General features: G+C 38.5%; 1 protein-coding gene across 1 annotated transcript in view; it reads left to right on the forward strand.

Annotated features, from left to right (window-relative positions):
• The first annotated feature begins 257 nt into the window (after positions 1 to 257).
• TBX20 (T-box transcription factor 20) overlaps positions 258 to 19,152 on the forward strand; it is a 48,076-nt gene continuing 29,181 nt past the window's right edge. Inside the window, exons 1-5 of the mRNA XM_006201887.4 lie at positions 258 to 915; positions 4,302 to 4,557; positions 5,556 to 5,720; positions 9,333 to 9,441; positions 13,650 to 13,808. Of these exons, the coding sequence (XP_006201949.1) occupies positions 789 to 915; positions 4,302 to 4,557; positions 5,556 to 5,720; positions 9,333 to 9,441; positions 13,650 to 13,808 (816 nt within the window). The 5' untranslated portion in view covers positions 258 to 788. The remainder of the gene's footprint in view (positions 916 to 4,301; positions 4,558 to 5,555; positions 5,721 to 9,332; positions 9,442 to 13,649; positions 13,809 to 19,152) is intronic.

Below are 19,152 nucleotides of genomic sequence, written 5' to 3' on the forward strand. Positions count from 1 at the left end.
GGTCTCAGAAAGCCACAAAAATGTCCCCTCCCGACAGCTCGCACCTCCCTCCCACCGCGGGACTGCGAGACCAGGCGGGGAGCGTCCGCAGCCTCTGCGCCAGCCTGGTGGTGGCACCCCATTACCCGAATGGGCGCCAGGCCACGCGGACGCCGCGGCCAGGGTGCACCCTCCCCGCTCGGCCCCGCTGCCCCGCCCCCGGCGGTGGAATCAGGAAGCGGTGACGTGTGGCGGCGCTGACTGGCTACGGGCCGCCGGGATCGCCGCTGCCAGCAAATTAAGGCGCAGGGCTGCGAACGTCGGGGCGCAGTGTCCTCCGTGCCCCGCCGCGCTCGCACGGCCAAGCTCGGGCTCCCAGGCATCCGCCCGTCTCAGCGGCACTCGGCCGCTCCGACAGTCCCCAGAGTGCGGAGGGAAGGAGCACGCGGAGGGGGTGCTGCTGGACCCCTGGGCTTTGCGCAGTTGATGCTCGTGTTCAGCTTACGGCGGCGCAGCCTGTGGTCCAGCGGAGCGCCTCGGTGCTTGCGCACCTGGTTGAGCCCGTGGTTGGTCCTCTCTCGTCTTCTCCGGCTAGTTCAAAGTCTCTGCGGCTCCAGGGCTCTTGCAGTGGGGGAGAAGAGAAGCCAGTGTGGAGCTCTTGGACGGTTGGGACTGACTCATCTGGAGTCCCGGGCTCCCCTGTGACTGCATTCGGAAACTTTGCGCTGTTTCGGTCTTTGTCTCCCTTGGGGAAGCTGGACGGCAGTTCGGCAGACCCGGTCCCTGGCCGGGACCGCGCACAGGGGGCCATGGAGTTCACGGCATCGCCCAAGCCCCAGCTTTCCTCCAGGGCCAACGCCTTCTCCATCGCCGCGCTGATGTCAAGCGGCGGCTCCAAAGAGAAGGAAGCTACGGAGAACACAATCAAACCCCTGGGTAAGTCGGGCTGCCTGAGAGTCCGTGGTGGGCAGGGGTGGGAGTGCTGCACAGTCGTCTGTCGCTCCGTCAAAAGTGGCCACCTTTCCCGGCTGGCTTTTGGCAACTCTGATCCTCAAGCTATTGGCCATGCATTGCAGGCGAGACATTTTTCTTTTCAGCCCAAATTCTTTGGGGGCTACATAGTCTGTTAAATGCAACTGGTCTTGCATCTCGCAAATTGCTAGCTGCTTTCCCTACCTATTTGTCTAAGATCCCTATGTCAAGTTGGACATATGCGTGTGTGAGTGTGTGTAACTTTTGGGGTATAAAAACACTTAACGGATAAATAATATCCCCCCCTTTAGGACTCAACAGGATTTATGATGCTTGTAACACCCGCTTGTGCATTTGAAACCAAGGAGACTCTGACTTCACAAGAAACTAGCTTGATTTTGTTTTTCCCCCGACTTGAATAGCTAGACCACACAGAGTTTAGCTCCTTAATACCACTGTCAAGTGCCGTAGAATAAGCCAGTTCTCCCTGTGTTAACCATTTTCTTCACAGAAGCTCTAGACTTATCAGAAAGACATCATTTTATAACTGCCGTCACTTCAGTGGAGGTTGGCAAAAACATTAGCCAGTAACCATTTCCCAAATTCCTCAACTTTTAGCTATACTGTTTATTTAAAAACTTTACCATTTATAGAAGACACTATGCTTGGAGTAAAGGGAGAAAAGGGACTATATTCCCCTTAGCACTAGTGAGTTGTGTGAAAAAGAAACTGCTGGAGATAAGTGTTTCAAAGTCCCTTCACAACTGAGAGAGAAAGAAGTGTTCTCGTCACCACCTCTTGAATCCCTGGGTAATAATTATTATACATCCTCATCATCTGGTAGCCCTAAAACAGTGGAAAACATAAAATAGCAAACTAAGAGTAGTATTTTTAAAAACTTTTTAACTGTTCCCAATTTTCTTCTTTCTTTTCCCTGTCCTTCCCAACATTTTAATATCTCACATCTGAAACAACAATAATATGAAAGATGAAATGTTAGAAATGAAAAATATGGGGCCTGGGCAGAGAGAGGAGAGAGAACTAAAATCACTGTAGCAACTCAGAACCAAGGAAAAGGAAACAAGAAGATCTCTAGGAAACATGTCAGAAAGTCTCTCCTCCAAGGTTTTCACTCCCCTTCCCTGACTCTTCTCACCTACCCTCCCATCTAAACCTAAACCTGCCAAAGAAATAAAAACAACCAGTCCGACAAACCACAACTGTTTAGAAAAAAATTAGCTACCAATTTCAAAGTTACGTTTGTGGGGCTTCCCAACACCATCCAATTTTATTTAGGGGGCCTCCAAATTCTTTATAAATGCCCCCATTATAGTTTAGTAGCTAGCATGAAAAGAGGATTTCAGGTTTAAATTCCTGACAGAAGTACGGACAGCAGACTGGAAAACATGCCAGTTTCAGCTCCACCGTCATTTCAACGTCGCTTTCTTCTCTACTATACTGAGGAAAAACCACCTTCCTCTGAATTCTAAACTATAAAGCCATTCCCAGCCCACAGCACCCCCACCCCTACCCCAGTCTCTAAAAAGAGCATCCCTCCTCAAGCTTTTGAGACGGGCTTTGAAAGAACCAGAAAGCATTCTATTCCCTTTCACGGGCCAGTTCAACAGAGCACAGATTAGTGACTGTAAGTCAAGGATTCCAGCAAGTGAAATACCTGTTAAAGAGAGAATGTTGTACCTTGAAACACTAGTGAGATACTGAAGAAACTGTAGGGAGAGGCTCACAAGTGTCTCATGATTGTTTATTTAAACACATTAAGTCTATTTAGAAGAGCCACCTCAGACCACTAGAACATTTCTTTAAAAATTTTTGTTAATTGAGGTATACTGACATATAACATTGTGTTAGAGAATTTCTGTATCATTTTCTTTTTCATCCATTTCCCAACCTGACACACTGGTTAGTCTGCCCTTTTCAATTGTCAGAAAATATCTCAGGCTACTTGTTAATTCCCTATAAAGACGTTATGTGAATATGTTTCTGAAAGCATTAGGAGAAAACATGATTTTACCATGACATGGTTCTCTTTCTTTGAATTTGGAAACAGAAGAGTAAGATAATTAATTTGACTATTCTTAATTTAAAATGTTTCCATGAGTTGCATTATTATTGTAAGAGAAGACAAGATAAAAATTCTCTATTTCCTGCTTGCCTGCCCCAAGTCAAAGAGAAATAAAACACCATATATATATATGTATGCACACACACACATATATACACACACACAATATATGTGTATACACACACACACACATGAAACTTGTTTCAGTTCCTTGAGGGCACTTAGAAGAGAGTTGTTTGGAGATCAGTTTCACATTGTGGATTCAAGTAGTTTCTTTTTTAAGGGATGCAAGATAATTGGGATAATTACAAAACTCTCCCTGTATTCCATCAAAGTGACTGTTGTAGTCCCAAGCCCTTATCAGCTGTGGAAGAAAATGTTTGGTTCGTAGGCAGTGGTATTACAGCCTGATGGTGGATGGCAGTGTTATTCCTACTTTAAATACTCCGCTAGTCTGAATTTGTGGTTGTTTTCCTCATTTCCAGAATGTTTTTGAGAGAGACAGAGAGACAGAGAGAGAAAGAGAAATATATACATCACCCCTTAAGTATTGTTTCCAGATTGTCCAAAAAGTTGGCCGAGGGAGTACTCCTGTGATTTAACAAGCAATATACTAGTCTCATAAGATCTTAATTAAGCTGGAGGGGTATTATAAAAATGCTCTAGTCTAACATCTGAAAGCCTAGGAAACTGAGAGCCAGGCACAGAAGTGACTTAGTTTTTTAAAAATCACATCCTCCCCTGCAACACACACACTACACCCCCTTTTCATTTTCTTTTATGGAGAGAGGGCTCCAGGAGGGAAAGTTGAGTTCTCAAAGTGAGGAAGGTGATGATCTCTTCACTCCCTTGGTCTCCCTGGAGAAAAGTATCTCCTTTTGGTCAAAGAAGGAGGACTGGCACTAGACCTCACAAGTGGTGAAGTCTAGAATGTGGGAGAGATAGCCAGACGAATGCTTGCTTTTAATCCTTCATGATCATTGCCTTTCCCTTTATCCACTTCTCACATTTTTATTCTCCAAACTGAGTTTCTGTAATGGTAACAAACCATATTTCTAGAACTTTCTCATTTGGTTCAGTAAGCAAGCAGGAACCGTGTCCACAGGAATCTCACGCTTGATTTATATAGTGATGGGTTATCAACGCCCTCTTAGAGATTGAGTGTAACTTTTTCGAAGTCAAATCCAGGTACCTATTTTAGTTGTTTTCCTTCCTGTATCTTTGCTTGACAGCATTAGCTGCCATTCTCAATTCTCTTTGCCTGCAGAACAATTTGTTGAGAAGTCATCCTGCGCTCAGCCCCTCAGCGAGCTGACCAGCCTAGACGCTCATGGGGAGTTTGGTGGCAGCGGCGCTGGCAGCAGCAGCCCATCCTCCTCTCTGTGCACCGAGCCACTGATCCCCACTACCCCGATCATCCCCAGTGAAGAAATGGCCAAAATTGCCTGCAGCCTGGAGACCAAGGAGCTCTGGGACAAATTCCATGAGCTGGGCACAGAGATGATCATCACCAAGTCTGGCAGGTAGCAGGGGGCCTTGTGGGGTGAGGAGTGGGGAGAAGGGAATGGTGCCCTAGGTGTCATAGAGAGTATCCAGGAACAGGGTGAAACTATGCTGGTCCTGAGCTTGAGAGAGGAAGCTTCAATCAAGGAGGGCTTCTTTCCATTGACTTGCTTTTGGAAAAAGCTGCTGAGACAGATGTCAAAGCATTTGCTTTCTTGATGTTTGGCTGTGGGAAGCCCCGCCCCAGCCTTTGGAGAATGGCTCCGATGGGGGGATCTCTGCCCTCCCCTGCAACCTGGGATGGCTTTTGGGTGCAGGGTCGGCATCTGGCAGAAAGCTGGAATTCAAGTCCTGCCTGGGTATAGCGCGTGCAGCTGGGTGCCATGAGAGAGGCAGGTGGCTTCTCTTTTACTGGCCTCAATTTGCAGAAGCTCCCTTTAAAAATGAAAATTAAAATCTGGGAGAAGCAATGAAATTTGAAACGATCACACTCCCGGTAGGAAGGAGCGCTGGTACAGTGGAGCCCTTGGCACTGCAGCCGGGCGGGGCCAGCAGAAGTCTCAGGTGCGGGCGGGCGGCTCCCCAGGATTGGGGCAAAGGCTTGGGGGTTGGTGGCCCTTGGTACCTGATCGCTGCAGCCCTCAGCACCCCAGAGAGTCTCCCAAAACCCAGCCTGAGAACCCCTGTCTCACTTTCTACGGCAGTAGAGTTTTCTTCCTACAACGCAAGGTTTCCAGACTCCGTCTGCTCTGCAGACTTCAGGTCCGGGATTTGTAATGGGCTTGATGATGTAGTACAGGATTTTCCCTAATCACAGACCTTCGGGTATTAATGAGGACTCCTGTAGAGGTGACACTTAAGATTATCTAGGCTTGGGAGAAGGTCAGTCTCCTTATTCACGTCTCTGTTGCTTTACAGGAAACAAAAAGAGTTTGGGGGCTGGGTAGGAAGGGAAGGCAGAAAATTTTTCTCCCTTTCTATCTAATTCAGGCTAATTCTCTTTGTCTGATTGTGTCAGGAGGATGTTTCCTACCATCCGGGTGTCCTTTTCCGGTGTGGATTCTGAGGCCAAGTACATAGTCCTGATGGACATCGTCCCGGTGGACAACAAGAGGTACCGCTATGCCTACCACCGGTCCTCCTGGCTGGTGGCTGGCAAAGCAGACCCGCCACTGCCAGCCAGGTTTGTGCCTCCAGATTTTCCGTCTGCGTGAGCAAAATGTGTATTAGCCTTGCTGGCTGAATGTCTCTGGCCCTGGTTGTTTGAATGTTAAGCAGGTCTGTTTTTAAAGCCATGAGTTCTGGTAAGAGAGCATTCCAAGCCCAGGCGCTCCAGGATTAACTATACAAAATATGGGCTAGGCTCTGAGAAAAGCAGAGTTTGCACATAGAATATTGTCTTTAATTTTATCTTTCCTCATAATTCATTTCAAAGTTTTCCTTAAATTTCAGTTGGAATATTGGAAATCTGGACCCATTTCATATGGCACCTATCATTTCTGTTTGGCTAACATGAAACCTACTGATGAAGTAGTTACCCTAAAATCCTTTTCAGACGTGTGCATTTTAGTAAAGTATTTGCTTATAGTAAACATTTGTTATAATGTGGTTATAACTGCACACAATAAACATCATTTTGGGAAAATGTGGTTGTTTTTGACTAGTAAAAGGCTCAGAGGTTTTAAGTAAGATAAACTCTTTTCTTTTTCCCCTCTCCATAATAAGTTTAGTGGATGAAGGTAATTCAACATCAGTTTAATATTCTCTTACTGAAAAATTACTCAATACATCCAAACAAAAAGTGTTTTTTCTTTTTGTGCTATTTATTGGTGATCTTTTCCCAGGAAAACCCTGTTTAAAAAACGACATGCAAACCTTTTGCTGCTGCTTTGCCCAAATGAATTTTCTGGAGGGAAAAAAAAAAGCGTGTTTTTACTCACATGAATACTAATGGCTGAAGTACAAGAATCTAGCTGCATACTTTAATATTAACTGACTTTACATAAATGTTCTAAAGCCAGGCCTTAAAGCTTTAAAATAGTTTTATGACTATGTAATTTTTTGTAATTGATTGAAAGTTCATATCAGAACTAAGAATTTATTTAAATGTATAGGTTTAAGAACTTGAAGTTATGGCTGTCTCTTCCTAAGTAATGTAGTTTGGAGTCTAAGTCAAGGCACCGAATCAACACAGACAATTTACACATACAGTTCAGATGGAATATTAAGCTTACTTAGTAGTTGATCACATCACTGAGCCTATAGTATGTTAAATACAGTAGAGAAGAGATTAAAAGAAGCCTCCCAGAGTTTTCCATTCCCACAAGAGACTAGGAAGGACATCTTCCCAGATCTTCCAAATCAGTATACTAAGTAACAGTCAGGACTAAGACTTTTTTTTTAAATGTCACTCATTAAAAAAAAACTAAGCAAGATTTACAATTTCCAGTAGATATTAAAATGAATATGATTAGTGTTCTCTACTATTAACTAGCCAATTCACATTGCCCTAGAGCTTCCTTCCAAAATTTAAAAAAATTTTAAGGGGGAGAGAGAGGAAGAAAGAAGAAAGAGAGAGAAGTATTTTAGCAGATTCCTAACCATTTTTATAAGCAAGCCCCCTTCTCTCTCTCTTTTTTTTTTCTAAGTCTTTCCTTTAAGAAGTTAATCACTCTTATTTAGCATACATTTCCCTCCTATCTGAAGGTATGGGGAACTGGTGCAGGCCAGTTGGAAATATGACATGCCTTGTTTATGTTACTAATCTGCTCTGGTTGGAGAAGGAAAGCATGTACCAAGACACTATCTTAACTGAAGCATGTTTAAGCTATTGCTGGAATTTTAAGTCTCAGGGGACTTGAGAGAGGAGGGGCTTCCTGTATGCTTTTTCATTCATCCTAGTTCAACTTATTTATATTGATAATAGATAAAAATAATTTGTTCATTACAGGATAGAAATATTCTAGATCATATAAGCAACTATTCTCTGTTATTAGAAGACATAGTGCTGTATTTTCTAGCTTCATATGGGAAAGGTGAACAACTTGGGAGGTGATAATTTTTGTCCGATAGTAGAAATTCATTGTGGTTCTAGTTCTTTAAAGCATTTTATTTCAGACTGAAGTTCATCAGTCAGTTGTTCCTAATCAGAAGGAATAAGTCTTGGCAATATCATTTGATCATAACAATGGACAAGACATTATACACAATCTAAATAATGTTATATTTTCATGTAGAACATTTCCTTTTTTAAAAGTCGTCAATATTTAAATAAACTAATCTCTATCAATGTTATCATATACAGTGAACTGATACTTAAAGAGGGAACATCTCATTAGCTTCTAGGACTTTAAATATTTTTTAGCCTTTTCTGGAGGAGTGGGTAGGATGTGGTGCTGCTTAGTAAAACAATTGCACCTATAAAGTTATAGCCTTGGAGGGGTGACATTTGAAAAACTATTATGGTTATGTCATCAAAGAAAGCTTCAATTGAAAGGCAATTTTGAAAACTCCTAAAAAAAAATCACAGGCAGACAAACACATAAAGCCTTTAAAGTTCTTGTATGGGTCTGGTAAGACTCTTTAGCACTGTCAGCCTGTTTTGTGCTTTGCTTCTGGTGGACCTTGTGAGTTTCAGCATGTGTACTCAATTCTTCTATTCTTGGTCCTCTGTGTAACAAACCACAACATACACATCTTGTTCTTTACATGAATATTGCAAGAAAAGGTTTTCTGACTTTTTTCCTTGCCTTTGCCCCAACCATAATATTTATTAATTATAGTTACAAGGATCCTATAAAAATATAGATATAAATAAACCGTTGCATGGATAAGGGAATTTGTCTCATTAAATCAAGGATATTTCTTTCTCTTATCATTAGTTCTACAATCTCCCCTAATTTCAGAAAAACTTACGCTGAGTGGACACAAGGATTGGGATTTATAAAGAGCTGTATTTAGTGCGATATTTGCAGGTAGAACAAATTCCAGCATTTAACTGTGAGTGAGTAAAAGACTGCCTTAAGCAGCTGATCAATAAATGATAAATACTTGACAAGTACATTTTTTCCCAGCAAAGCCTTTTTTTTCCTTAGGCTGTTTACAAATAAATACATTGAATAATCTGAAGCTTACTCAGCTTGTTTTCACTTTCATTTAGTAAGGGCTTAACTGGGTGATGATGAAAGCAATAACATTTAAGGTACCAAGAGAAACAACAGATTATGTGATCTGTGGAATATTAAAAAGTTCCCCAGGTCACTGTATTAAGATAACCCTGTCTTGTGTTTATAAAGAACACAAACTTTAAACTGAGTCACCTTCAAGTATAAATGAATAGATTCTCTAGAATTATTTCCTCTCTAAATTCTTTTGTCTTCATTGCTTTTTAGCAATGATTATACTAGGAACTCACTGGGCATTTAGTATAACCTAGTCTTTCTTTTGAAAATATCTACAACAATAGCATTTTATATTTGACAGAAGCAGACCAGTAGTCAATTAGATAAATGGAAAAACCCCACCTTTAAAAAACAATAGCTTGCTCAGTAAATAATCAAAAATATATTAAGTATTACCCCTTTTAAATCACTGATGCACAAAGAAACACATTTAGATGTTTTCGAGTTATTTTGGTATTGCTGTATTATTAAATTTGAGATTATATGAAGCAAATAAAATTCACCATTTATATGAGTTTTTTTTTTTGTTTCTTTAGAATCAGAATATTTTATAACCCACAGAGAATAGATTTAAAAAAAAAAGTCTCAGTAAAATTCTCTCATAATTTTCTTAGGCTGTATGTACACCCAGATTCTCCTTTTACTGGTGAGCAACTACTCAAACAGATGGTGTCTTTTGAAAAGGTGAAACTCACCAACAATGAACTGGATCAACATGGCCATGTAAGTACCATGCCTTGGACTATGCAGATTCCCTGGAATGGAGAAATCACATTAAACTTCCTCCCTCAAAGATTCTTCCTCTTCTGCCTCTCCCCCTCCCATCCTCCAAGTCTAAGTCACTCTAAGAGAACATTCATGTGTTTCCCAGGGAATGCTGACTGCTATTGTCAAGAGGTCATTTACAAGGATGCTGTATTCCATTTCTATGCAGGGAGGTCAGGGACCATGGCACCATGGATTCCTAACATTTCTGCAACTGCTTTAATACTTGTACCAACTAAACAAAGGGAACGTGCATTTTGAAGGCAACTACAGCCCATTTTGGGTTAAACATCTAATTTCTATCAGTGGTCTATAAGATAACACAGCATAAAGGGAATGGAGCTGAGATCTACTATAGGGGTTTCCCAAAGTGTGTTCTATAAAACACATTCTTGTGAGGAGCATTAGAAAAAAAGGGTTTTATGTCTAAATAAATTTGGAAAAATGCTGTTAACTCATATATCTCCTCTGTAGAGAGTTTTATGAATATTAAAGCAGAGAGAAACCCTGCTATTCAAAACAAAGCAATTTGATTTTACATCAATTAGTAGTTCATCAAAATGTGGAAATAAGAGAAATTGGAATTCTGAGCTCTTAACAGTTAACGGAACAATATCCACCGACATAGGCTTTTATACATTTGATAAGAGTGCTTTTGAAGGAACTATCTGTGATGTTACTTAGTGCTCTTAAATAAAGATTTACATTTAGAAAGTTGTTTCAGATTTTATGCAAAGAAAACTTTAGAGAGACACGCATACTTCTTTTTGATGAGAATATTGTTTCTTTTTTTTTTTTTTTTGCCTTGATTGCCAGAAAGCACGTTAGTATATTCATGGTTTCTTTCCTTGGCTTAGATTGTAATCTGATATAATTATTCTCTCTTTTATCCCATTTGTTAAGGCTCTTGTTTGGTTTTGGTTTTTATTGGATTTATGCAATTCAGAAGAAGAGTTTCAAAACTTTTATTATCTACATGTAACCATGTTTTTAAAAATAAATTAGAGAGTTCTAGACATGGTTTCAAACGGTTGGACTGAACCTGGAACCAAATGAATCCCCTCAGGCATTGCTACCATCTGTATGCCCACAGGAGACCTTGTTTATCCCGACCAACTCAGAGTAACCAGGTTTCCTCATGACTGCTGGTTGCACTGTTGGGATGTTGGAAGTAGGGTAACAGGTTTCTGTTATTTGATGCACTGGAAAAGATAACTTTACCTTCAAGGATGTTGGCATAATTGTCCCTTTTTAAAAAGGTGTTTCCATTCATAGATTTTTTTCTCAGGTTAAAATTTATGAAGTATCTGAGAGACATTTTCTGTGGGCCCATGATCATTCTTAATATCATTCATATTAAAATTTCTTGGACTCCACTGAAATCTTTGCAGGGAGAAATGAAATTTTTTTTATGGTTCTAGTATTTTCCACATGTGAAGCTTTCAGAATAACTGTTTAGATCTTTCCATAAAGACCTGAGAATTCATTTTGAGATCAGTTGTCCAGAATTGATGTTTTCCTTTTGTCATCAGCTTCATGGGTGGGAATAGCACTAAGCTGTATTTCAGGAGTTCTGGATTCTTAGTCTGATTATGCCAAGATTAGACCTTGACGAATTGTTTAAGTCTTAGATGGCTGCTAATATCCATTTTAATATTAAAATTTTTTTAAACTTTTTTTTTATTAAAGTATAGTCAGTTTACAATGTTATGTTAACTTCTGGTGTACAGCACAATGCTTCAGTCATACATGAATACACATATATTTGTTTTCATATTCTTTTTCACCATAAGCTACTACAAGGTATCGAATATAGTTCCCTGTGCTATACAGTATAAACTTGTTTATCTAATTTATATATACCAGTCAGTATCTGCAAATCTTGAATTCCCAATTAATCCCTTCCCTCCTACTTCCCCCCTAGTAACCATAAGATTGTTTTCTATGTCTGTGAGTCTGTTCCTGTTTTATAAATAAGTTCATTTGTCTTTCTTTTTTTTCCAGATTCCACATATAAGTGATATCCTATGTTATTTTTCTTTCTCTTTCTGGCTTACTTCACTTAGAATAATATTCTCCAGGGCCATCCATGTTGCTGTAAAATGGCATTATTTTATTACTTTTTATGGTTGAGTAATATTCCATTGTATAAATATACCACAACTTCTTTATCCAGTCATCTGTTGATGGACATTTAGGTTGTTTCCATGTCTTTGCTATTGTAAATAGTAGCGTTAAAATTTTACTATTTAATATAGGCCTTTGTCACTAAAAGTAGTATGTTCTGAAAAATACAAGGAAATATTTTTAGATCCTGTGTTGTTAAGCTAAGTTTTTGAATCAGTCCTGAACAAGCCTCTCTTATAGATGCATTTTTAGTTTTATAACAGGAAGATTTCTATTTCCAGGAATTTATTTCTTCAATGAAACAGAGTCCACACTTCTATTTATGTTCCTTAGCCCATGAAAGCCTGAGCAGAGGTTCAAGGAGTACTGGGGTCTGAGACTCAAATTGGGATCTGAGTCTGTCCAGCACCCTTTTCCAAAGGAAATTAACCTGGGGGTGGTATATGTAAGAAAGAAGGGAACTTATTTAAAGCTTAGGGCTTTTTCCATGGTGCATGCATGTTTGTGTGTGTGTGTGTGTGATTTGAAAATTCTATCTTCTTAGTAGAACATATAACGAATGCTCAGGGTTTTTTTATATCAGTATTAGGAGACAAATGTTTGCTTTTGTCACTTCAATTTATTCCACTTTTATGACTGAGCATAGATATCTTGAACTCCTTTGAATAAATGCATTATACAGAGTTGACTTTTTTAAAAATTTATTTTGATTCATTTGAAGCTCTCATTTGTTTTAATAATCCTTATTCAGGTTTTGGATCATAAAAAGATGGCATGTTCAAAATTCAATCCCAGTTAATGCCCTGTAACTTTAGGTTGGCTTATATCTCAGCATAGAAAGAGACTGTTCTATATCAGTTATCCCATAATGACTAGTATTTAACTCTGCTAAAGTCAACCAGTTGGAACATTCACCCACCACATCCAAATTAGCCAAGAAAACAAGGGAGCAACATCGCTGCATGCCTTTGACCCTGGCCCTGCCATAGCATTTCTCAAACACCTCCCCTGAGAGCCAGCTCTCTGCTGGGCCCTTGGGTGAAGGGTGTACAGTGTAAGCTCTGTTATGCCAATAAAGACATACTCAATTTTGCATATTAGGTAGCTCTCTGGGTGGCAGGGGGGAAGATGTGGGAAATCTTTTATATCTGAAAGTAAATTTTTTTGCTCAAATTTCATAATGATAAATTATTATATTTTATTTAAATTACACATGAAAAATACTGCCTTGTTAACAAAGGTATATTAATGATTTATAAATATTGGGCAACATTTGTTAGCTATGGAAGGGAAGACAGCCATCACTATCATTCCTATGTAGTTTGTAACCAGAAGTCAGGAATCAGTGAGGCTGTCGGAAATGATGATGACGACAATGATAATAACAATACAGTTCATATTTACTGAGCACTTCCTATTTGCTATGTGATTTACATGGATTACACTGTCTGATACTCACTACAACCCTACAAGGTTAATACTGTTTTTGCATTTAAGAAAATGAGGTTAGATAGATGAGATCATTTGGCCAAAGATTAAAGAGCCAGAAAGTAGCAGATTCAGTATCCAACGAAGGTCTATCTAATACCACACTGCCTTTAAAATTATTTTATCCCTCTCCACTCCCATCCCCACTGCCCCAAATAACAGTCTGGTCTCCTAGAATATGTAATTTCTTAAGTTAGGAAATTTAAAGACATACAGCCTTTTGTCTAACCAGATTAACAAATAAAAAATGTTTTTTTAAAAATAAACATCCTCCAGATGACTTTTTCCTCCATAATTTTAGAAAGGACATTTGAAACACCTGAAGCACTGTATTACTTGTAGTTGTTTTGGTAAGATGTGATTCACAACGATGACTCTGCAGTATCTTGTGGAAATTATCTGCCTGAAGAATGGAAAGGGTAGATCCTAATCTTAAAAGTGAATTTGAAACTGTAGATTTTATGGTTTGTTCTTTGCCTCATTGTAATTTGGCCTGTTTAGCAATATAAGTAGTTAAAATTCAGTACTGTACTTCCCACTTCCTGTTGTAGATAATTTTGAATTCAATGCATAAGTACCAGCCACGGGTGCATATCATTAAGAAGAAAGACCACACAGCCTCATTGCTCAATCTGAAATCTGAAGAATTCAGAACATTCATCTTTCCAGAGACAGTTTTTACGGCAGTCACTGCCTATCAGAATCAACTGGTGAGTGTACCAATCACAATTTATTTCCTGAGTAAGATAACGATTTAGGAGATTCTTTTATTTTCCTGGAGAAAAGGGCCATCCCAGTACCCAAATATAAGTTCACTTTGGGGAAAGCTATTGAGAATCAGCCCCAGGACCTCCAAGTGTGTTGAGTGACCATGGCTCAAAGTTGTGAAAGTCTGTATTACAACATCTTTTCTAGACTCTTCATACTCCCAGTCAGGTTGTTCACTGCCTACTCTCCCACCCAAACCTGCCCTAGTCTGCCTTCTCACATTTTCTTCTTGAGAAAATTACCAGCTTCCTTTTCCTCCTCCTGGTAGAGCCTCATGACTTACATAACCATACACTCAATGCTTCATAAAATTTAGAAGTTCAGTTTTTCTCCTAAATTAGCACATATTCTAACCAACTGCCCAAACTACTGATATGTTAGCTATTTTGTGAGGCTTATTCAGCTGTAATTTAGGATGAGATAATTCTAGTAGAATACTTTTAAATGCCCCTTTAGATTATAAACTGTACTATGTAAGCAGTTGTGTATTTAATTAACATCAAGGCATCTAATTTATAATTAATAGAGTTATATATTTTTCTACTGTCTGTTGTACATTGTATTTAAAATTTATGCATTTCTTCATCCATAAGGTTTAGTCCAAGTCAACAAATATTTATCAAAGTCTTGCTAAGAACTAGGTACTGTTAGATACTTCCCCATGTATCCTTCTTTCATGATCAGTGTAATCTTGAAGGCTGGGGGTAATAGTAACATTCTTTAGTGAAGATGTTGAAGCTGAGAGATGGTAAGTACCTTTTCCACAGTGTGAAAGGACCTGAAGTAGAATTCATTTTGATATACTGTACTTTGGTAAAAGGAACTCACATTGTCAGTTTACTTGACAGATTCAGTTGTTTGTAGCCTCTCTGGGTTTTGTATCTTGCTTTTATTTGATTAGTTATAGGCAGCCAGGACTCTTGCTCTCCTTATGTCTTGATGTTGTTATATTTTGGATTCTGAGTGAATAGCTGTTAGGTGCTGCCTGATAGATGGCTCAGAGTGCAGAGTGGGATTGTCAGCCAAGGAGGGATGGTGTTGAGTCCCTCAGGAAAAGCAAGAAAATGAAGCTGAACGCCTAGGTAGCCCCACACAATGAGGAAATGGGAGCCAAGGGAAGGGATGTGGAAACACGGCCAGAGTGGGTATGTGTCTGTATGGCATAATCACCTATAATCTCCTTACGACTTTGAGTGGATTTCACTTTACCACTGTGGCTGCCTGTAAACTGGGGCTAAGGACAGCCTCGACCATCTTAGAGAACTGCTGTGATAGTCAAATGAGATCCTGTGCATAATCATGCCTTCGGAAACTGTAAGGTACTCTATCAATAAGGCATGTGCTTACTATTGGACTGTCTCTGCAATGTCCAAAGAGGACTTGTCACCATTTGGATTTTTAAATGTTAGTGGCATATTTTTAAATGAGATAAAGGAATGCATAAATGTTAAAATGCTAATCATCTCTAAGTAAAAGCTAAGTACTATAACTTTTTAATTATCCCTGAGATAACAACACAGGAGTGGCAACTTTCAGAAAATGCCCAAGCTAAAAATTTGGGTACAGACTGGAGCCCACAAAGGCCAAAAACACTAGTGTTATTTCTCTTAGAATCTGGAACACTGACATCAACAATCCCATTTTTTTAGTTTCTCTAAGGACACATGTAATATAGATATCACAGGTTCAGAAAAGATTCTTGAAACATTCAATTTTCACCAACTGAATTTGTAGCTTTTATACTATAAAAGCTATACTATAAAACATTAGATTTATACTAATACAAGAAACCCTGATGTTTGAGAATGAAATAAAAACTTGTCATGTGGAAACTTCATTGCTTTTATCAGAATTCTCTGTAAAGAGAATCAAAGCAAGAATAGGTAAATTGGTTTTTTTTAGTGAAAATTACAGACAGAATGAAATTAAGGGAAGTTCTAAGTATAATACCTCAGATTTGGTTTAACTGGTGAAGGAGCAATCCTCAATAAACATTGGCAGGACCTCTCATATCATGGTGCACTGAAATAGGAGGTTATTACCTACATGTTTATAATAATAGCTGATATTTGGGTACTTACTATGTGCAAGACACCATGTAAAGTGCACTGTCTTATTTAATATTTACAATGATATTATGAGATAGAAACAAGTTTTTTTAAATTGCATTTTACAGCTGAAATAATTGAGGCATGGAGTTAAATAACTCATCCAATGTGATCTTGCTGCTCCCATCACAGATCTGAATCCAGCTGGTTAGTTTTAAAAGTCAGTGTTCTTAACCTCTAAGCCTTAGGTGCCTGGTGTCCCCAAGAAAGCAGAACTTCATCTCCTCTCAGCTCATGACCCTGATGGACTCAAGAGAGCCTCTTTAGAGGGTTTCATCTCTTTATGTTCATTTCTTTTCCTATTCAGCAAGTCCTCACTGCTTACCTGCTGTGTGCAGGGAGCTGTTCACACTGATAGCAGCCAGTGTGGCAAGATGGTAAGCATCCTAAACTGACAGTCAGAATAACTACTGGCATTAGCTGTATCTAATAGGAGCCATATGCTTTAGTGACATTATCTCACTGAATTCCACACAGATTCAACACATAACATTTTTCCATATTTGCTTTACCTCCTTTGCCCCCATTTCTCAATCTCTATATGTATACTTTCCCCCTTCCCACAATCACTTGAAACTAAGTTGCATGCATCGTGATAGTACTTGTAAGTACTTGTACAAGTCTAGACCAACATTAAGATTATTTCGTAAGCACAAATCTTGATCACATCTAAAACTGAGCTCATATGAAAAATTTCAGGATGGACCAACAAATATCTTTTTAACTTTTTTTCCCATTCTGAACTAGTATCTGCCTAAGGTTTGTGGTCTGGATTTACTACTTTTAATTTAGAAAAATTTCTCTACATTTTAAATCAATATCTCATTTAATTCTGACACTAATCCACTGAAGAAGGCCCTATGAGCCCCATTTTGTGGATGAAGGAACTGAGGTTCAGAGTGATTAATATGCTTGCCAAAGATCACAAATCTGGTAGGTGACAGAACCATCTTCTGAATCTTAATTCCTCCTTTTTGGTGGCATCGTGCTAGACTGCAGGGCCAAAAAAGTGACCACTGACAGTGTCAAGTTTGGGAAACTGAATTTGAAAATGACGCAAGATTAAAATAGGTTAAGATACTAATAAATACACATCTCAAACTAGTTGCTCGTCTTAAAAAAGTTTATTTCAAATTAAGGTTATAAACGGGCTCAAAATCCACCTATCAGTAGTGTCAAGCTAGCTGTCACTGAATCATTAAGTGTAATGATAAATATAACTCGTATACCATTTCATTGCTAAACAACCCTCAACAGAAGTGGTTAAATTCAGAAGGAATTTTGTCAATAGATCCTGCACTGAGTTTGAGTGTATGTATTTGAAATTCAAGTAACAGTCAAAAATTTGATTTGGTATACTAAGAAGCCAGTCTTGCAAATCGTTTATAAACCTCATAAAATCAATTGAAATTCATGTTCAATAAACATATGTGGCATGAATAAATCAACTTGGGGGTTAGTATTTTCATTAGTCTTATACAATTTTCTAAAGTTATCCTTGATTCTTTCTAGACCTCCCCATATTTAGTGCTTTCTCACTGCTGTACCATGCTTGCCAACTGATTTACCTATAACAAGCATGTAATAAAATAAATATATAGGAAATAAGCAAATTAAATATGTACCTAATCTTTTCATGCTCAACAAAGAGCCAAGAGAGAAAGAAGATTTAAAAGTTCACATTAGGATCAACTTTATCACTCTTAAACTTTGGATAGGATGTTATTTTCATGTCTATTAAAAGTAAAATCAAAGTTTCTAATAGAATGTGTGAAAAAACTTCTCATTTATTATGTTTGGTAGTTTTATTTATAAGTAATGAAAATGAGACCTTTTTTCCCCCTAGTTTTTGCTATTTTTTCCCTCTGGTTTTTGTGAGGAAATGAGCATTTCTTTACATTATTAGATTAAAGCTAAATACATTACACTTTCAACAAACTATTTTATAATTTAAGATTTAAAGGTCATACATTGTTTTTGAGCAGGCAGGCCATTGCTGTAGAGTTGAAGTGTAGGTCAGGTTTCATTTTTAAATGCCTTTGGACAGATCTTTTCCTGATAATTGGAGAAATGGTCTCTGAGGGCCAATTTCACCTTGTAGCTGGGAACCCTAGCTGGATTCAGAGTCCAGTGATATCACATAGAATGATAACTACTAGAAAAAGTCCCTTTCTCTTTGGTGTAGCTGGCAGTATCAAAATCTGCCCTCCAGTTATGCACACATTTATCTACAGATAAAGGAGATGCTGAAAGAGTGAACTTTTTGGTTAGGAAATGCATTATGTTCTATGTCATTAAGATAATACATGAAAAAAACAGAGTGTATTTTGACCGGAATTAGTCAGTGATTTGCATAAATGTAGATATACATGAAACTGCCAGATTTCTTAAGCACATACTGCCATCCTTGTTAATGCTTTTCCCTCATGAAATGAAAAACACTGTTGGTTTTAAAATTTATTATTGAATTATAAAGCCATACTTGTGATTTCACATGGGTTCTCTATGTATTATTTTTGGTAGTTGAATATTTTTGGATTCTTCTTTCAGTTTTACCTTTGGCATGGGTGATTTTGTTCAACAGTGTTACAAGCTGCAGGTATTCTATATTAGGGAACAAATACAATGATGTCCAGCTGAAGTCACTGTATACAACTCAGGTCCTTTCTCTCATCAGTTCTCAAATATGTAACTTTTTCAGTTCTCCCAAATTTCATAAAGGGATGTAAAACTATGTCTGCAAAAATGAATTTCTTTCTGTGTAACTGCTGACTTTTATTTAAATATCCATGGAATAAAATCTATGCCTAACCTTTTAAAAATGAACAATTACCTAGAATGTTAAAACTTTGCTATTTAAAAATTACTTTGCCTTAAAATTAGGAAACAAAATGAAACACTTTTTATGTAAACTCAAGAAGAATTTCACCTAGCCTATAACTGGTAAAAATATGAAATCATATCTCAGACTGCTTGTTCTTGAAGCAAAGTTCAACAAACATTTCCAGGGTGCTTACTGTTGACACCCCAATAGATTCAAAGTCTAGTGGTATCACAGTGAGTGCAGTGGGCTCATTAACAAGTTTAATCCATGGTCCCTGTGTTGCTAATCAATACTCCACAAAGTCTGTTCAAGACTGCAGTGTTAGTTCAGGGCCCCTGTACAATTTTAGTAATA

The sequence above is a fragment of the Vicugna pacos genome, chromosome 7, assembly GCF_048564905.1.
Source record: "Vicugna pacos chromosome 7, VicPac4, whole genome shotgun sequence".
NCBI lineage: Eukaryota > Metazoa > Chordata > Mammalia > Artiodactyla > Camelidae > Vicugna > Vicugna pacos.